A 19,282-nucleotide genomic window follows, 5' to 3' on the forward strand; every position below is an offset into this window, starting at 1 on the left:
TATGGTTCGTTATATTATTAATAATAATAATTGACCTAAGTGGGGCTCGAACACACGACCTTGGGACTAAGAGTCTCATATTCTACCAACAAAGAGCGCCCAAAGTGCTCTGTATTTTATACCTCGTGGATATCTATTTTAAGAACGAGTTTTTTATCATGTGTTGTTATCATGGCCTTTTTAAAATTCAACGTGGTTTTTTGTAATGAGATATAAATCAAACACAAGCACAGACATTCTGTGCGTTAGTTTTTTATGACTCAATTTTTACATCAAAGTTAAACTAATTAATTTTATAACTAATTATTGCAACCATTATTCTGGAACTATCTCTATTTTCGATACCACAAGATTTTACACTTTTCGACCTCAGTGAAATACTGCATTTTTTATGACAATAGTAATATGTATATGTATTTATGTACATATGTAAGGGCGAGAAGTGTAAACGGCGGGCCGAGTTACTATGAAATCATCCCTACCACAGGTCCTCTGGTTTCTTATGCGCCAATTGCGGCAACACATCATGTGCCCGGCTAGCTCAGTCGGTAGAGCATGAGACTCTTAATCTCAGGGTCGTGGGTTCGAGCCCCACGTTGGGCGAAACAACTTTTTTGTTATATTTCTGTTCCTTACCAAATCAAAGAAAACCTTTCCATAAAATACATTTGCCACATGGGTTGTCGTTCATCAAAACCAGCTGCAGGCACATATTAAATTTATTATTTGAACAATTTTATAATTTGTTTTAAATTAATTTCGCTGACAAATATTTGTGGGATGCTTGCAAGTGAAAGCCATTGTTGAAGTAGCACAAAAGCGCGGGCATGCATAAATCCGCAGCCATTGAAACGCGTATGAAAAATTCAAAAAGTGCCCTAAAATGGAGGACCCTTTCGCAACTGGCGCTTTTCAACCAGCCGCAGGACAATTTATGAATTTAACAAAAAACTTCACACAAAGCGGGCTGAAAAGCAAATAGAGAAGCTACTTCAATCCTACACTCTTCCTTTAATTTTTTTCGCATGGACCATGAAATATTTTCAGCTTGCAGTAAAAATTAGAGTGGGATAAACAAATACATTTATTACATGCGAATACAGCAACAAATCCCAGCCAGCTTTTATTGTGCGTGCCACGCCCCCTCGCACAGGAAAAGGGGACAGAATTGCCAAAGGCAGAGGCGGCGGGCAAACACGTGACTTTAAAGCTCATGGGATTACATTGAACGCAGTTTTGTGTGGGATTTTCGAATGCAAAAAGCTTAGGAAATTAATGCGCAGAAGGAAATGCATTTAAATTATGTGGGTGACTGCTCTGCGGTAATGGGAATGGAAGTGGAAGTGGGCAAAGTGGGTAAAGTGGGCGGGGCTCTCCGGCGAGGTGTCCGCCGTGATGGAGGGACAACAGACAGCTGCCAGCCGCCTGCCCGCATTAATTTATAATTTCGCCAGGGGGGCTTACCCATTTTAATGGCAATGGCAGTGGCAACGGCAGCGAAGGTTTACAAATGAATACAAATTGCAGTTTGAACTTTGCGCTTTACAATTTTGTAATTAACGGCAAAACATTTTGCATCATAATTCCCGGGAAGCGAAAGTATTTGGGAATTTAATTAAGTTGCATTGGCCACGCAGATTTATCCGCAGCAGGGATGCTATCCCGAACACTCAGTTCCTTGTCCCATGTCCTGCTTCCAACCCTTTGGACGCGATTTTCTTGAGTAAAAGTTTTTAATACCCCCGACAGCCGACGTCCAGGAACACATAAATTTTATCGGCTCGGGCAAATAAACATTATGCAGCAGTTTTTACACGTTATTGAAAAGAACAACGTCCCGCAGGGTCATGAGCTGTTTTACAAAGGTCAAACGGTGGAAATCCATCCCGATTACATGATTTGCCGTTCGGCAAAATATTTTTTCAAATTTTAAGCCCCTCTGATAGGTACACAGGAACAAAGTAATTACAATCTAAATACATCAAATCATTTTAAGAATTTTAAACAAATTACATATTAAAGCAAATCATTAACCAAAGATTTAAATCATCTTTAGAAACTATAACTTTGATGTGTTTGCCTTATGTCAAATTTTAGATTTTGCGCTTCATTAGTTCTTTCCAAGCACGTCAATTTCTTTCAGTGTTTTTATCAGGGCAACCCTTTCGTAGTCGCAATACTGATTTGGCTCACCTTCTGCTGACGTATGACATTGCAGCATCAATTGCTCATGAGCACACGTAATGAAAACGCTTGAGGATGGAGATTGGGCGGATGGATGGCGTGGTGAAAGAAGCAGGGTCGGGCAAGGTGGCAATATTTCTCGGCCGAGGTTGAGGGCTATACCCCAGTTGTTGCCCTTGGTCATTAACAGCGTTAAGCCCAGGACCAGACCGCGCCGGAAGGATGTCGTGGCTGAGTGACGTGTGTGTTTGCACCAACCATGGTGCCCACACACCCATCCCATCTAGCCATCCAACCAACCAACCATCCATCCATCCGTTTATTCAACCCAACCCCATCCGAATACCCAACCTCCTTTCGTGTCCATGAGCGTTGTCATTAGCGCTGCTCGTGCGCCGTTATCCCTTTTTAATAAGGTTTACTCAGCATTTTTTGCCGCTTTTGCTTCGTTTTTCATTGTTTGTTTGTCAGGCTCTCACTCCGCTTTCATTGCAGATATGTTGTGTTTATTATGCGAGATTTGCGAGAAATTGAACGGGCTACGACCCTGGGCTCAAGCATCAATCAACGGTAAGATTAATAATGGTGAGGCTCAGAAAACTCTGTAGCTAATTGCTATTTACTGTTGCCTGTTTGGAGAACATATTTTAAAGATTTTTTAACATGTAGGTACTTCAGTTTAAAATTAAAATTAATTTTAACACAAAAAACAAACAATATCAGTCGTGCAAAGGTGATTGACTCCTTTGAGTGATGTCTAAATAACTCCATTATTATTTCTGCGCAACACCTACAGATCAAGAGTGTGATAAGCGTTCCGATGATCCAAGTCCATATTTGGCCCGAACGAGTTCATTTGATTCACACTCACGCTTTCCCGGCCAGGCACCTTAATTCTTCGGCTTATTTATGCGCCAGCCTTTTATGGACACTTTCCTATTGTGCGGAGTGTCATCACATTCAGCCATTATCCATTATCTAACCAAATATGTAATGCATTCGCGAGTGCAATCACCCCCTGCCCGCATCGTAAATCGACTAATCTGCCTACGTGCCTTGCACACCACATCGCAATGCCGCTTAATGCCCGCAGTAAAAAAGATTTAATAATGGGGAAAAAACCTTGAGCGTGCACTCGAAATTAAATTGTTATCAAATCGATCAAAGCCACAGCATCATTATCTCTGCATTAGCCGCAGAAGCAGAAAAAAAAAACGAAATAGGGCCCGAAGAACAAAGACGCGCAAAAAAAGCAACTTTAAAAGCAGGCTGGCGAGAGGAAACCCCGCTTGATAAGCGATTTAAAATGCAACGCAGCAGCTGGAAAATGAGGCGTTGTGGTGCAGCGTTTGATGGAAAGGGTTTTCCTTTTTTTGCAGTTGACCTCCCACTCCCCCCCGCATTTCCGAGGGCTGAGTGCCGAGTGGGTTCCGTGTCCGGCGCCTGGCCGCAGCAATAACTTCTAATTAATACACGAAGAGCATAACGAAAGCTAATTATGAAACTAATGAGCTTGTTGGCAATGCAACAGCGTCGGCAACAAGAACAAGAAGCACGAAACAGGCAGCAGCCGTTCAACTTGGCCAACTCGAAGGTATGGCAGAAGGGTTGGCAGTAGGGGGGCGGGGAGGCAGGTGGGCGCAGTTGGGGCTGCAGCTGGAGCAGGGGATGTGGGGAAAATGTTTCAAGTGTTAACGACGGTGTGCTCAACATGCCGAGCGCCGCTCCAGGTGCGAAATACCACAAAAGAGTGAGCGCGAACGATTCAACGCGGTCACCCATACAATTAAACACACTCACAAGTGCACAGGGAGAAATTTCAATATATAATACAAAAAGTACGACAAGTGTAATCTAAAACAACTGATTTATCATAGCTGATGCAGTTTAAGATCGGTTGCAATGGAATTTTAAGTGCAAAACATTTTTCCTTGTGTACTCGCTTGTACCCAGATATTTCATTTCAATTTCCTTTTTGGTTAGCGCGTCTTTTTAGCATACTTGATTATGGTCTTTGGCCGGCAGAAAGAAAGAAGGAAAGACAGAAGGGGGCTGGTCCCTGGACGTCGCCGGCCATCAGTCACTTATGCTCACGGCCCGTCACTCAAAGCCGGCTCACACACACTCACACTTGCAGAGTCGGTCCACACCTACCTCCACTAAATAACAGAGCGGGACGTCCGTTCCATGGCCGAAAAAAGGGTGGTGACGACGGGGGCCAAGACCAAGACCACGAAGACGATGACTTCGTTCCACGGACTGGGGCCAGGCCGGTCGATTCGTCCGGTGAGCCGCCGCTACTGTCATTATCTTGTTAACTTGTTGTTACGTCAGCCGGCCCGCGAGCTTGCATGTAAGCAGTCGCAGCTAGGAAGGAGGACAGTAGCGATGCATCGGATGGAATCTTATAGAATGGCTTTGCTGGAAAAGGCGAAATAACATTATTTAGATGGAATGCAACTTGGGGTTCGGTATTTACAGAACTCTTTCTTTCTAAGTCATTTTATGTGCGAATTTGAAAGGAGAGATTTATAGTAGTATACTCTTAAGTAGTTAAAAATTATTAATTTCTCCTTAACTTTATATTAGTTAATAAATTCATACTTTTTATTCACTTGACCGCGATTGTAGAATGCCCTGGACCCACATTAGTGTTCACTTACAGCGTCATCGTGTGTATCTCGCTTAAATTCGTCTGGCCATTGCCGTACTTTGGCTCGAACTTGTACTCATTCCCAGTCCAATTCCAATTCCCATTGCCCTTGCCCGTGCCCTTTCCCCTTGTTTTTTATCCCCTTTTTGGCCCCCTCCGCCGCCCATGGCCCGATGTGTAATAATAATATACACACAGGTGTCCCGGGCACTTTCGGCCAGGGGGCTATGCCAGCTTCGTACCTCATCAATAAGGTCCGCGAACGTGGATGTGGATGGGATACGAAAGATGGTGGATGGGTGATGGGGGGCGGGGCATTGGCGCTGCATGTAGCACATGTAGCGGCGATTACGCGTAATAATCATCATAATCAAAAGTCGCAACACGAAATGAGTTTCGACTTGCTGTTGCCGAGGAGGATAACCAGTTAGGAATTGAGCTGGCTCCAGTGGCGGCGGACGACCATTGCGCTCCACATAGAATTGATTAATATTGGCCGTGGCCATCGGATATTCGCCAGCGATTTGGCCGACTTCATCGCTCTCTGATTACGACACGACATTGGAGCAGGACGTATTGGCCTTAGTACCCACAGTCAGCCTCCCCGACCATCAAACTAATTTGGCGGCATCAATCTGCGGCTCAATGGGAATAGCATTGGCGCAGGCTCTGGAATGGATTAGGTCCTGCCCAGCGATAATTAACATTGGAACGGTGTGGTAAAAACTTTCTTCATCATATGCGGAAATTGTTTCAGCATGATGTAATGCTCAGTAATTTGGGGTGCATGTTTTGGCATATACATATTTATGTATGGGTGGGCTGTGGTGAAGAAAATCCTACTACCCTATTATATATTTCACATTACAAAGTGGATCAAATTATATATATATATATATTTTAATCAGTTACTTGGTAACCCACCAGATCAGACACTATCCTAAAATAACCATTTATGTTGTGGTGTTCGTGTTTTGCCGCAACTCTATGAACACAAAAAATAATAATTAACTGACCATCAAATCAACAGCACGTACTACCTACGTGAGCATAATTTTGCACCCTGCTCACCTTGATTGCAGATTTCGATATGTTCGTCCATCGCATTCTACGTGCAAAAACGAGAACTAAAAGTTGGGCGGCAGCCACGAAACTGGTGCCAAAGTCATGGTGTATTCCTGGACGTAGATGGGGAGTGGGATTCTGGAGACATTGGTTTAAGTGCGCTGATCCCCGCGCCCCTCTCATAATTAATTCGGTGAAATACAAGCCGCAGACAAGCGGACAGGACAATACTCTGTCACTGCACTATGGCCCGGCACATTTGCATTTGATTTACGCCCCGGCGAGCAGATCCCTCACAACTCCATGGCTCTCGGCAAAGTCAGGCCATAAAACTTGGCTCAAGTGCAAATGCGCTCAAATCTGCACTTAGCCAACCCTCGAGTGTGAGTGTGTGTATGAGTGCGTGAGTGAGTGTGAGTGTGTGGGTGTATTACTATAATTAAATTGAAAATTACTGCCAAGCAATTGCAATTGTCCACCCGAGTGGACAGTGGACAGTGGATGGTGAACAGGGCCAGCAACGTTAATAATAGGTTTGTGTGTGGCCCTAATCATTGTCTGTGCATCTGTCTATGTCTCCGTCTGCATCTCCTTTGCCCCGGCAAAATGTTTCGGGGGTTGGCCGAGCCACGCATAAGTTATAAATTATGCATCTATGCATAATTTACAGCCAGTAAGGTCAGACAGTTGCATTTGCCAGTTCAGTGCCAGCCCCCCAAGGTTTTCGAACTCCCAGAATTGCGTAAGTGGCCGGAAAACATTTCACAAGGGGATCTGAGCCCCAGGCAGCTCAAGGTGCTCAGGATTTTGTAGATATCAAAGTATAAAAAGGATTTTAGGATGTGAAGATTAAAGATTATATTGCGAGGATTGCTTAATGCTTCTATGTCATATCACAGCGATTGCTTATTGTGTTTAGAATTAATCAAATGGCATAGTATTTTCATAAATTAATATTTTTTTACAAATTTAAAACCATTCCCTGGCCAGGTGATTCAGCTTAATAGATGGGCCAACTTAGCCTGTTATCGCAAACTATTCTCAGATACATTTGTCTAACTTTTTGCAGCGCACTGGTGGCCACTTGAACGGTCAACCACTTCGACAGTGGTTCATTGTACCGTGCATGAGTCCTTCCCTTTTCAGCCAACCCCCCACCTCAGTGAGCCTTCCCTTTGTCCTGATTTACTGGGCTTGAAGAGGGGTGGCGGGGGGTTGGGGGCACTTGAGAACTTGTTTTTGCATCAGTTTGCAACCGCATCATTTTGATGTATTTTGTGGTTTAGTTGTTTAGCAGCGTAGTTTTTAGTGTATCATCATCACGGAGCTTACACGCACGAGCTGCGTTGGTTATTTTTGCATACACTCCATATACACACACACCTATAAATTAACATATATAGGTAGGGATATATATACACGGATGCGGGAAGGGCATGCGACCCAAAGTGCCGACAGTCGAGATGTAGGGGAATGCATTGTTGTTGATGCTGGCCGGGCTTGAATTATCATACATGTGTTTGTCTTATTGCATTTTATTCAAATTTCCTACCGTGCGGTTTTTACGTTTTGCCAGACCCATTCCCGTACCCATATATCGATTTGCAATTCGCAATCGCAATCAGCTCCAGAGACCTGGAGAACAGACTGGGGGCCTCAGGAAATGTTGATGAATGTAAAACTGCATATGTATGCCGCAAAACAGATGTTCGGGGGATCCCCTTTGAAGCGGGTCTCAATAGAGTTGTCTGTTGCATTTCAACAACTGTTGTTGCATATTTATATTCGGCTCTGTTCCGCCAATCGATAACCGCCTAATGAAAACAAATAATTCAGGTGATATGGAATGGATGCTTGTAGCGCAGCCAAAAGTTTAAGCATAGTTGGAATAGCAAATGTGAATAGTTCGGCTTTTCCAAGCTGAACGTTTTCGTTCACTCCTCGCATACATATGCAGATAAATGAGGAAAGATATTCTTTGGACCCTTCTAATTTGACCACACATATGCGGACCCGAAATTCCTTACGTTTTGGCTACCGCATTATTGACCTGGCTTTATTCGTCGGTGGTCACGTGTGCTGGCCCTGCCCCTTTCTAACGATTTTCTTTTGGAGCCCCGAATGAAAAAACCCTTTGTCTTGTACTTTATGGCCACGTAAGGGTCGACAGCTGTGTTTGTAACCAATTTGCTACTGTACGGCCAAAAATACAATAAAACAAGGACCAGGACCAGGTCGAAAAGAAAACATATTTTACAGCCATGTAACTGAACTCCAACTACGGCGCTGTGTGCTGGGCATATTTTAAAGTTTTCATTTGCATTTCGTACTCGTAGCAAGGGTTAAATACAGACCACCTTTCATAACCATTTGCACCTGTCCGGGGCCAAGAAGATGGAGAAGAAGAAGTAGGAGGCCCGAAACAACAGCCTGGCAATTAGGCTCTTAAAACAATGAGATGGTACCGGCAGAAGCGAAGGCCGAGTCTCCCTTTGAGAACCAGTATCTGGTATCTGCTATCTGTTGCCGTATCTGCATTGATTTGGGCGGCCTTAATTTGATGGCTATCGCTGGGGAGGAAGGCTACGCAATTGGCATTGGCATCTGCGTGTTGGCGACACACGCACCAAAATTCCCGGGGCCGAGGACAAAGACGGCGTTCAACATTGCTTATCAATGTTGCACAATCGAGAAAGAAGCCTGTGGTGACGCACCAGCATAACGAGATACTCGCAGTATACCAAGTAGGCGATGGAGATACAAATGCGGGAGGGTTTGGGCCTCTGGTTTTCGGTTATGGGTTCTGGGGAAAAGAACAGCAGTACGTGGCGTAGACAATCAGACGGTAATGTGTGCAAAACAAATCAAGCAACAGGACCTGTGATGTAATCGGGCAGCGAATAAACCAGGGATGCGTCAAGTACTCTGCCGAAAATGACGCAAGCTGCTCTGTCCCGGAATTCCCCAGTGTTGCAACGGAAAATGGCAAATTCATGTTCCTTATTGAAATTGATGGCAGGCGTCTGGAATTCGGGGTGAAAATCCATTATTAGGTGGTTCAACCTGCACAGCTGTTATTAACTCACTTATTGGAAAAATGATTGATATAGTTGGTCACTTGAAGGAAATCACTCTTTGAATATGTATGTGCTGCACAAGCAATCGAGTGTACTCTAGACTTGGTTGAGCACGGTGGTCTAAACTGCATTAAGTAATCTTCAATTTAGCACTTTTCTGGTGCCTTTTGCGGGCTTATTCATTTTCCAGAGAACGTTGCATCCCTGCATGAAATCACAATAGATCAAACTAATATCACATATCAGTCTCACCCATCCCGAGTCCATATTCAGACGAACACACGCATATATTCGTACATAAGTGCGACGAAGGGCTTGTCAGCGGGCCATCTTTGTCGCCGCGGGCTCAGACAGAGGACTGCACTGAGAAAAATAGCGTGTTAGTCGGATTAAGCTGCATGCTGTATGTTTGAGCAAATATGTTTTCAAAGAAGTCCTGCTTTTTCTCAGTGTTCCTTTGGCAGTTCGAGTTTGAAGCTGCAGGCGTTGTACCCACCGACGTCTCCTTCTCACCATTTTTCATTTCATTGCGCCGCTGCACATGGCTGTCAACTGCCAGGCCAAGACGCAGATGGAGATGGAGATGGAAGCGAAGTCTAAGCCGCCCGCCAGTTCAGCTGCAGCCTCCTTCTCTCCGACTGAGTCCTTCGAAATTGTGGTGGCGGGATGTGGAGGTAAAGGAGCCGCGCGCCCGCATATCGATTTCAGCGCATTGTGCCCCTGTTTGCATACAAATATCCTAAGGACATGTCACAGAGACGCACTGTGCAGCCCGCTGTCCCTTAGCGATGCCCCCTTACAACCGCCTCTGGCTCACGTACGCATGTAAATTGTATTTGTGTGTGTGTGGAAGTGGGGGAAGACACACTCGCATTTAGAAGCCCTCTTGCCCGCCACACGCGTCCTTTTTGCCTTACATCCTTGAGCTGCTTGTGCTTGATTTCATTTGCTCGGGCAATTGTCTTCGGCGGCGTCTGCCTCGACTTTATTTTTGCCTAAAACTTCCACACAAATTCGAATGCCTCGCTCTTTGGCAACTTGTCAGGCAGCGATATTTTCCAAAAATGGAAAAAGAAACCTCCTGCTGATGGTATTCTGGTGCATGTGGAAGGACCTTTGTGCTTTTGTGCGTCGCGTCGCGTCCTCTTTTCACGAAGACAGCGAATTGGCCTGCGATGGTGCCTGCCTGTGACATTTGATGTTTAATTTCAATAACTCAGTGCTCTCGCATTTTGAATTTTTTCCCTTCATCTGCTTTTGGAATGCGAGTGTGTGTGTGGGGAGTTGATTGGCCATGGAACTGAAGGGCCATGAGTCCCGATTCCAATTATAGCTGTCCAAAATAAAGACGAGTGCAAATTACACAAATTTTACATACAATAGAGCAGTCACATCGAAAGTCTTCGCTTTTGAAATTATATTAAATTTTGTGGAATATGAAAGTTTAAAGGGAATAACAGTAGAACCTGAATCAGTAGTTAAACTTGTTATTAAATCCTATTTCTTTCTTATAATATAATAGGGTTATCCTAAAATAAATCCGGATTTTAGAGAGCTCATAGCCCAGCTCACAATTTCATTACGATTTCGATGTATGTCTTTTTGTTCCAGTTATCGCATACAGACGCGTTACCAGATTTATTTCCAAATTTCCTTTGGTTTCTCTCTGGTTATATGCATTCACCCATGCTCATGCCTCGAAAATTCCCCCCTTTACGAATTTCCAATATTATAATAAATGCCTCGAAATCCAATTACTTTACCACAATGTCCGAAATATATTTTGATTTCGTATTCCCATCCCAGTTTCGGGCCCTTGGCTTTTGTGGTCAACGCACAACCGCTGGTGCAGCATTCGAAAACCCGAAAACCGTAAAACGCAAGTTGCAACAAACAAAGAACTCATGCGGCTTGCAATTGTGAAAGGTCAACATTCATTCATTTTTGGGGGAATTTCACTTTTCCTTTTTCCCCATTATTCGGCTCAGTGGGAGATCGAATTTGAGGCTGGAAGGGAAATTTCCGGGAGGGAGGTGTGAAAATGCCAAAACAGATGGACATAGAAGCGGCACATTTCATTGACTGACTGCTGCTGGGAATTAATTGAGGCAGCTTGACAGCTGCCCTGGCCTCTAACCGGTCCCAAAAAGAGACCCCTCCAATTCCACCCAACCTGGCTTAAAGCCTGGCCTTAAAGCCCGGAAAACCAGCGGGAGACTACCAGAAACAGAGTTGTCAGAGCTCGAGTCTGTTAATGAGCATTCAACTGGCTAATTAATTTTATACATTTATTAAACTTTGCCCCGCCAGTCGCCACTCGCCAGTCCGGCAGCCATCCCACAAACTATTTACCATACAAATCTAATTTTATCAACTTTGTCTTTGGCCGCTTAACTAGCTGAGTTGTCCTGTGTTGTCCTGTTCCATTTCTCTAGCTGCTTGGGCAGGACCTCTGGCCTTCTTCCCCAACTCCTGTCAAAACATTGTGACACAGTTCTGCTTTCTTACAATTTGCCCCGCTCTTTATTTAGCCACGTTTGCTACGGCTAGCGCCATTCTCTTGGCTCATTAACGTTGGCCTTTGTTTCGTCCTGTCATCGTTGTCGTCTGCTGGCCGGAAAGGCAGGAGGAAAGCCAGGAAAAGTGGGAAAGGATATATAGAGGGAAGGAGACAGACAGCTGGAGCCGAGCCATCCTGGCATCCTGCATCTATCGCCTTTTGTGCGGTGGCCTTTGTAATTTATAAAAGTCCACCGAACGGTCTTCGGCTATTCCTAATATCAGTTGAGCTGGCTGGCTGGATGGCTGGGGCATGTAAATCAGGTCAAAACAATGCAACTGACAGTGAATTGTGTTCGGTTGTCGTCTCCCCCAGCTTGGCCCGTGCCACAATGACACATTCAGGACTTGAACAGTTTTACTTCATTACTGGTTACTCAGCAATTCATTCAGAGAACACAGAGACACACCTTGTGTCTGAGCAAGTGTCCCTGCTCGGGCGCCATCGCATTGCCCTTTTTATGGCCATGTCCTTTTGCTTATCCTGCCTGACTAATGACAAGCAGTGGTAGCCGAATCCTCTCCGCTTTTCCAACCGCTCGGCCTTTTGTCAACCACTTTGCTTCGACTTGGTAGCGTCGTCCTTTCGACCATGGTCTCCTCTTTTTGTTTCTTGGCGAAAAACGAAAATCCAACTTACATGGAGGGGCACAGGGCCAAAGTGGGCGTGACCAGGCATAGAACGGAACTGAACAGGCTCCTTTTTCGACTTGGGCAGGTGCTCTTCTCTCCATAACAAAGGCATAAATTATTTGTGCTGTCAACATGGCTTCCACAGCCCTCCTGTAAATGGCAGTTGGCCTGCGAACTCGAGCTTATTGTTTGTCTATTGATTTGAATTTCCCCAGGAATTATGCAAGTTATTTTATATCTCTATATATACCCAACGCTCCCACTCGGGGGCAACAAATGTTTGTTGTATCATACCCGGAGTAGGGGACTGATGGATGTTTAATTGTTATGGATATGCACAGTAGACTTAAGCAATCTGTAACTTCGATTAAAAACGTCTGCAGATGAATAGGTAGATATATGGGATCACCTTTTTAGATATTGATAGCTGTCAGATTGAAATAAATTGCTTCTGGCACTACAAAAAATGCTATACAAAGTATTACACTTAGTGACACACGCTACTAGCTTCATAGGTTGTTTTTTTTTAAATTTATGGTGTAATTAAATTCACGTTTTTGACTAATGAGACTTTATAATTACAGATCTGTTGCACGTAAATTGCTATTAAGCCATAACTAGCGAGCACTTTAAATAATTGTAAAATTAATCGATTGAAGTAGAGCAAAGAAAGTTAAATGCATTTCACAATGACAACCTTATCTGATAAGGGAACATTTTAAGCACGGCACTAATGTAACTGAATTTTTAATAACTTTAATGATTCACAAATGGTGGAGTTCATGATTACCGCTTTGCTACAAATTGTTTGCTAGAGCTGTGCTAATTTGGTAAATTATTCAGCGCCAACCTTCGTCCGATGGCAGAATCCTCTGATATATTGCTGTGATTATGTGAGATTAAATGCCTTCTGAAATATCAATTGGGGATTCGGCCGGCAATGGGCAGAATGGCCAGAACAAATGGTATGCAAATCAATTGGGCGAGTGTGAATGGCTCAAACAAAGGCCAAAAATTGTCAAACTCTGACCGCATCTAAATACAATAAATGAATAATTGATTTGTTGTGGGGGCCGGCAACTAATTGCGACTAACTTTGCTGATGTGTGTAGCAAGTTTCTGGCCCGACTCGCCATATAATATGGCAAATGGACTGATAATGGAATATAATTACAATCGAAAAAGGGAAATTTGTTGTGCAGTAATTGTCCGTATTGTGCGTAATCAAATTTTGATTCATCTCGCAAAAAGTTTAATTGCCTTAATTGCATTCCCCCTGATTTTGATTCACACTGATCTGGTATAAAAGCCGCAAGTTTCACTCAAATGACCAACAGTCGGGGTGTTCGAGTAAATCCGGAACAACTTTAACAAATATATACCTCAAAATGAAGTTCACCATATTCTGTATTGCTCTGGCTGCTCTTTTGTCCATGGGACAGGTGAAATATGCACCCACTGTCCTCAACATTTAGTTTTTAACCATGAATTGCTTTTCGTAGTGTAATCCGGACTTTCGCCAAATAATGCAACAGTGCATGGAGACCAACCAAGTGACCGAGGCTGATCTCAAGGAGTTCATGGCCAGCGGGATGCAGAGCACTGCCAAGGAGAACCTCAAGTGCTACACCAAGTGCCTGATGGAGAAGCAGGGTCATCTCACCAATGGCCAGTTCAATGCTCAGGCTATGCTCGACACCCTTAAGAATGTGCCCCAGATCAAGGACAAAATGGACGAGATTTCCTCGGGAGTGAATGCCTGCAAGGACATCAAGGGAACCAACGATTGCGACACTGCCTTCAAGGTTAGCATGTGCCTGAAGGAGCACAAGGCCATTCCAGGACATCACTAAAGACCGATCGTTTTTGTCTTAGTTGCATTTTGTAAAATAAACTTGATCAAGTTTTACCAAATCAAAGATTATTTGCAGGGATAATACCAGGAATAACTATCAAACCCGATTTAGATATAATTAAAATCTCAAAATCCTATTAAAGCCGTTTATGAGGCATTCAGCTAAATAATGCAATCATACAGGGAGTTTTCTTTATTTCAAATCATTACCTATCATAATCTAATCGGCATACCAATCGATAATTAACTAGGTGCGTCACATTGAGCCAGAAACCCAGGTCAAAAGAAATCGATTGGGGAGCCCAGAATGATAAGTTAACAACTACCAGAAATAAGGAAAAGGCAGAGTTAAAGAGTTGACTTGGCTGCCACATTCCGTGATTTATCAACTCTCGAGATTCTGGGAAGCCGTCATTGACAACCTGTTTCCTTCGAGCCAACGCAATGTTGTCTACGAAAATCATTTGTCAATTTTAATAAGTTTAAAATCAAGATAATTAAAAGAGAAGTTCGAAACAAGGGGGTGCCAGGCAACCGAGAAGACGGCGGATGGAATGCGGGATGTGGGGATGAGAATCCTTTCCTTTTCTTTGGAACACTGTGACACCAATTACCGCTAATAAATCATTTCACGTGTGAGACTCTCCCGCCTCTGCCTCCATTTATATATGTATACCCATATGTACGTACCTTTCGGGTAACATATGAGCTGCGCTTAATGGCGAAAATCGGGGCGAACGGGGATTGTATGGGATCGAGAGCCAATGTAACCATAGAAGATGTTACATAAATCAACGCCGCAGCAGCCTGCAATGGAGGAAGACAAACGCGGTTCGTTGCACTTGTCCGCCGGTGGAGCGGAGTGGATTCGATTCCTGGGCATCAGAGATGGGGAGATACTTGGCCATACTGGGTGTGAGAGTGAGGAACCACGGGACCGGCAGGTTGACAAGTCAGCAGCGACATGAGACAACAGAAACTGAAAAAGAAAGCCAAGAATTCTTTGAAGGACCCAGCCCAGCAATGACAATTTGAAAAAGAATCCCTGCTTCTTGTTTGAATTGAAAGGTCGCAGTTGGAGATGGCGATGGAGTTCAGAACTAAGGAACGGAGTTGGGGTCGTAGTTGGGACCTGGACTTTGGGGCGTTGTCATGACAGCCACATGCATACAAATTTTACCCACTTCAAATTGTGCAGCCCGGCCATGCATATAATGGCTTGGCCTTTTATCAACTAACAAATACCAGGCAACAAAAAACTTTCCAACGATGGATGACTACAGTTGCAGACGAGCTGGAGGGGTGCTCGGAGCTGCGGGGAACTTCCCCAGTTGCACTGGAAAACTCAATTTGAATATTGTTGGACTACAAGAAACAAGAAAAGAGCCGAGAAGCGGGCCGACCAGTACGGGCTGCTCCAAGACGTACATACCACATGATGAAATGCAGTCAAGTTAAAAAGTGTCACTTGAGTTATGAGTTCATTGTTTGGAGTTACCAAGACACCGGCCAGCCAGCCGAGTGGGGATAGATGGATACGGATGATGATGGAGCAGGCTGCTATTCAATGGGATATTGTTGGGAGTCGCTGGATATAGTTGAATTGGCCTGGCCTAGTCGAAAAGGATTGCTGGGTGGTGGTGGATGACTGGATGACTAAGACGTTTGCGGTGGCTCGAAAAATATTGTGGCGGCTGCGTAGTTTATTGCCAAGTCAATCTGGAGAAACAAAATACTGCCTACGTTTTAGCAGGGTGGCTTCGGATTAATTTGATCCCAGAGCTTTGATATAGAGTTCCAAACGCTAGAACCAATTCTGAAGATAGGTTGATTCTCCCGCCCTCGGACCGCACAATTGTCACCCCGAATGCTCGGTTTTTCTAACACTTGCTGGGTTTTCCCGCTGCCCGGTATTATCGCAGTCAAGCGATCTCATTTGCCGATCCGCTGTCACTGATAACGGGTGTGCGATAGGAAAATAATAGATATGGCATAGACATAGTCATATGAAATGAATTTCAATTTTGAAAAATTGCTTTCGAATGCGTGTGTGAAAAACGGAAATGCTGTGTTACTTCCCCTTATACCCTCTTTGTGTTTCCTCTTTTCAAGCGAGGAGCGTGCGCCCAAATTAGAAAGCAAATGGCTGGAAGAGAGGGGTTCGTCCAATATTTACAGCCCGAAAAGTTGACACTTTAGTTGCTGTTCTTGCACATTATGTGCGGGTGCACGTTTCCCGCTCGGGAAAACTAACGGCACAGTCCCGCTCAAGATGCACGGGCACGGCATTAGCGATCCGATATAGGTCCCAGATCTCTAGCCCCCGGTTCACACCAAAAGTCCCGGGAGGGCGATCTTCCAGCACCGTAGACCTTAGAATTAACATATGCAAGAGTTTTATTGCTAAATCCTTATTATGTGGGAACTGGCCCAGTGTGTCTCATTGTCGGGTTCGGAATTTAATTATCGGTTGCATGTCAACGCCTTTTCAATACCTTCATTATGCTCCTGGGTCGCGGCGCAGGGTCATAATTAAGCGCGCCTAAATATACATTTTTGGTGAATTCTAATTTTAATTGCCGCCACCGTCTATTTCGGTTCCAATTCGAATCTCCAAGCCGCCATGGAAACCCACGTCTGTTGAATAGAAATGCAGATACACGGTAACTGAAATTTTATTTAAATTACCCGGATGTTAACAATTTTCTGTCCATGGGCTTTGATCGCACAGTAGCATTTGATTTATGAATATAATTTAAGGTTGTACCAGCAACTGATCAAAAGTAACGGCTTCGCGGAGGCCATGGGAATCTAGCAATTGAATTGACCATAAATTTATGAAATCAAACTAATTATGTTTTGAAAATGTAGTACAAATAGTTATTTAACTTTATTCTAAATTTTAAGAAAAATGGGTTTGCTGCTAGCCAAATTCCACTGCAAGCTACTACTCAATTGGCCAAATTTTGATCTAAGTAATCAAGAGAGTGGCTCTTGGCCGTCGAAAGTTTTATTTTCCATCGTTTTTGTCCTCTCAAGTGGCTTTAAGCCCATCCAATTCCCCAAACTACCTCAATGGCAATCATGTGTACATATCTCTTTGCCATCTGATGCCTCGGTAGAATACCAGAGAAAAAATATAAAAAACTCGCCTAACCAACTCAAATCAAGCAATTGACTGAGGGGCCGAACTTTGTTGTCAATCAAATTGTCGCAAGGGCCACACGCAAATTTATTAAATCGATATGCCGTCAAAATTGAAAGTGGTTGGGTATGGCAGGTCGGGGAAATGGGAAATGGGATTGGTTAGCTGGAAAATCCCCGCGATGTCAGACAGTTGAAAGCCCAGTGCAAACATTTGCCTTGATTGCACTCGATATGCGCCATCCAACGATTCTCCATTGGCCTTGGCAATGCCGCCGAAAAGCAAATATTTGAATGTCGTGAAAAATGGAACAGTTGTGGGTGGAAAATGATGTGTGCGAGGAAAACGTCTGCGAAAGTGGGTTGCATAAATTTATTGTTATTACAAGCGATTTTCTAAAATAATTAATAGCAAGTGTGCGAGGTTTCTGTGGCTGTCACCAGCAGAAATTACAATTACAAGAGCAGTTACATTGCGAACAATAGGCCATTTCAAATTGGTAGGGGCTTGGGTTAGGTAGTGGGGGTAGAAATCGGCATGGTGTCCGGCAATTGTGCATTTTGTCAATGGGAATTAAATTGGCAGTCGTCGACTCTCAGAACGTCAACTCGCACCACCGACAGGAGAAGGAAATGACAGCAGAGAAATTTTGGCGGGGGAATGGTAGTGGGATTGGGAGTAGGATTTCAAATGCTCGAAACGGCAGGATGTCAAAGTTCCTAAAGGGACCAAGTCCGGGTGGTTCAATTGTGGGCATGTTGAGCGGTCTGTCCGCAGCGCACAGGACTCAGGATTCAGGACTTAGGACGCCGGATTCAGGATTCGATCGTTCAGTTGGCTGGCCATTCCCATCATTAGCGCCTGTACGTGTCAAATTGATGCTGTTATTGTTCTCCCCTAGCAAAAGTGTGTGTGTGTGTGAGTGTAGTATATATCCTGGAATGGCCGTGAGTACTATTTGACATTTAGCTTAGCCGCGGGTGACAAATTTAATGGACGCACCAAGTTCTTTTGTTCAGTTGAGGGTGCTGGTTCACTCAGTCAATTGTGAGGATGTCTAATTACTGTTCTATATTCCAGACATTTGGCATAAATATTTTGTAAATACCAGCCTAAAAGTGGAACAGAACTCAGATGGCAGCATTCCAACCGCAAGATAAAGGTATTAACCCTTTTTAGCCGAAAAGCTGACAAGTGTTAAGGCGCTAAGAATCGTGACATACCCATTGCACGTACTATTCCATGGTTGATATTTGAATTCCATAAATGGTTTACCATTTTACATAGGTAAAAATTTATATTCTTCAGCAGAAATATTTGATGCTTTCGTTGTGATTTCCCGTACACACTCACCTGACATAAATCAATTAGTTGTGGACAGTTTTCCACGTTGAAATCGAGCTCGTAAATTAGAAATGTTATAAGGCACACACAAGTTTTGAATGAATAAGCAAAATGCATTTGGCTTCAAGTTACCTGCGGTTCTACGTGGCTTGGTCATATCTTAGATGGCCGAGCTTTGGTCCCGCTCTCAAATAAATTATATTTGATTGATGTGGCTCGAAAAGACCGAGCACGTGCAACCGACTCGTTGAGATTCGTCAAAAACTCAACCCTGGAGAGCCGAAACGATGATTAAAATGCAGCCAAGGTTACGTGTGGCGTCCATGGAAAAAATATCCAGCAAAAGAAATAACACAAAAAAATATATATGTTTTAATTGTCTCGGTTTTTTGGGCATTTGTCGAGTGAATGCTTTTTTGTACCCCGAGGGGAGTAAAATACTCGCACATATGATTTTTGAGTTCTTCGAATTAACGAGCTATGGACGTGCACGGCATTCCTCTGGAAATTATATATGTCCGCATGAAAATTCTTAGTAATTTATTATACGATGGCTTGGTTCTGGTTAGTGTTTACGGCAAACTAGTTTAGTGACGCCTTGTAACAGTTCTTGGGAAAGCGGTCAACCAGCCATTCAGAAAGTCGCTAAATGAAAACTCCAAAGCCCATCCGACAGTACAGACTTGCACGTGTCCAAATTGCAGACACACTCCATCTCCCAGAATCCCCTACCTCGATTCAGATCCCTTCAAACCGATTGAAGAACC

At 43.9% G+C, this 19,282-nt stretch overlaps 1 protein-coding gene and 1 non-coding gene across 2 annotated transcripts; both read left to right on the plus strand.

The window, feature by feature from the left end:
* Positions 1–530: 530 nt before the first annotated feature.
* On the plus strand, positions 531–603 carry Trnak-cuu. The gene has a single exon. It is a non-coding gene; the product is annotated as a tRNA-Lys (tRNA).
* A 12,878-nt stretch (positions 604–13,481) lies between these two features.
* On the plus strand, positions 13,482–14,201 carry LOC6735318 (general odorant-binding protein 56h). The gene is made up of 2 exons (XM_002082233.4): positions 13,482–13,613; positions 13,674–14,201. The coding sequence occupies exons 1-2, from the start codon at positions 13,560–13,562 to the stop codon at positions 14,022–14,024; spliced, it is 405 nt and encodes a 134-aa protein (XP_002082269.1). The 5' UTR covers positions 13,482–13,559; the 3' UTR covers positions 14,025–14,201.
* The last annotated feature ends 5,081 nt before the right edge of the window (positions 14,202–19,282 follow it).

The sequence above is a fragment of the Drosophila simulans genome, chromosome 2R (assembly GCF_016746395.2).
Source record: "Drosophila simulans strain w501 chromosome 2R, Prin_Dsim_3.1, whole genome shotgun sequence".
NCBI classification, from domain to species: domain Eukaryota; kingdom Metazoa; phylum Arthropoda; class Insecta; order Diptera; family Drosophilidae; genus Drosophila; species Drosophila simulans.

Bases quoted from the DNA above. Each gene is read 5' to 3' on its own strand.
- LOC6735318 (XM_002082233.4), top strand. From the start codon at position 13,560: ATGAAGTTCACCATATTCTGTATTGCTCTGGCTGCTCTTTTGTCCATG. The intron at 13,614-13,673 runs GTGAAATATGCA...TGCTTTTCGTAG, and splicing joins CTCTTTTGTCCATGGGACAG to TGTAATCCGGACTTTCGCCA.